This window comes from Aureococcus anophagefferens (assembly GCF_000186865.1).
Source record: "Aureococcus anophagefferens unplaced genomic scaffold AURANscaffold_413, whole genome shotgun sequence".
Classification (NCBI taxonomy): Eukaryota; class Pelagophyceae; order Pelagomonadales; family Pelagomonadaceae; genus Aureococcus; species Aureococcus anophagefferens.
The window spans coordinates 3,701-4,876 of NW_008705914.1; the positions used below are offsets into that span (position 1 = coordinate 3,701).

Genomic DNA, 1,176 nt, shown 5'->3' on the forward strand with positions numbered 1-1,176 from the left:
CCGGCGTCTATGCCGGCGGGGTTCTCGCGCGCAGGGGCGCGGGGCGGCCCAATGGCGATGACTTCTTTTTTTGAGAGTTTTAACGAATGCTCGCACCTGCTCATCGCGGTCGTCGCGCCGAGGTCCGATTTGAAGAACGATCGCCGCAGCTGCGACGCCTCGCGCGCCGCGTGCGGGGTGGCGTCCCCTGGCGGAAGGACTACCAGGTCGTCGCCACCGTCATCGTGACCGCCGCGCCGCGCGCCTCCCTGCCGCGGCAGTTGGAAATCCACTGGGACGTCGCCTACCGATGATGTAGTAGCCATCTAGTACAGACTACCTCGGGCGAGTGTGATGCCCAGTTCTGGTGTGATGCCCAGGTGTGAGTGTGATGCTCAGGTGTGTGATGCCCAGTGTGGTGATGCCCACGCTTCACTAACTCCGGAGAGCACATGGCTCTCCGTAATAGCAAAGCTTAGCAGCCGTGCAAGCAAGCCCTGCTGTGCACGCACAGCCGCACAGCCCTCGAAGAAGAAGGAGCGCACAATATGGGCCGCACCTCCCGAGACAAGCGCGACATCTACTACCGCCTCGCGAAGACGTCGAACTACCGCGCGCGCGCGGCCTTCAAGCTGCTGCAGCTCGACGCGACGCTCGGCATCCTCTCCACCGCGACGACGCACGACAGACTCCGCGTCGCGGACCTGTGCGCGGCGCCGGGCGGCTGGTCGCAGGTCGTCGCGGAGCGCCGGCCCGGCGCGAGAGTCGTCGCCGTCGACCTCAAGCCCATCGCGCCCATCGCCGGCGTCGAGATGGTGCTCGGCGACATCACGGCCGCGGCGACGGCGCGCGAGGTCGTCGACGCGCTCGGCGGCGGCGCGGACGCGCGGCGCGGCGTGTTTCGACGTCCGCCGCGGTCCCGCGCGACGCGCGCCGATCCTAGGTCGTGCTCTGCGACGGCGCGCCGGACGTCATCGGCCTCAACGACGTCGACGAGCACCTGCAGAACGAGCTCGTGCGCAAGGCCTGGTCCATGGCGGAGGCGATCCTCGCGCGCGGCGGCCGCCGGGGCCGCGAAACGCGCGACGCGACTCCGACGCGAGCGGCTCGCGGACGAGAGGCGCGCGCCGCCTCCGGACGTCGGGAACCGCCCTTCTTAGGCGGCTGCTTCGTGTCCAAGGTCTACCGGGGCCGCGA

At 69.2% G+C, this 1,176-nt stretch overlaps 1 protein-coding gene across 1 annotated transcript; it reads left to right on the top strand.

The window, feature by feature from the left end:
- Positions 1–527: 527 nt before the first annotated feature.
- Positions 528–1,042, top strand: AURANDRAFT_35192 (hypothetical protein; the record flags this gene model as incomplete). Its single annotated transcript, XM_009044546.1, has 2 exons — positions 528–875; positions 923–1,042. Coding segments are annotated over 2 exons (468 nt in total), but the record flags the coding sequence as incomplete, so codon positions are not given.
- Positions 1,043–1,176: the final 134 nt, after the last annotated feature.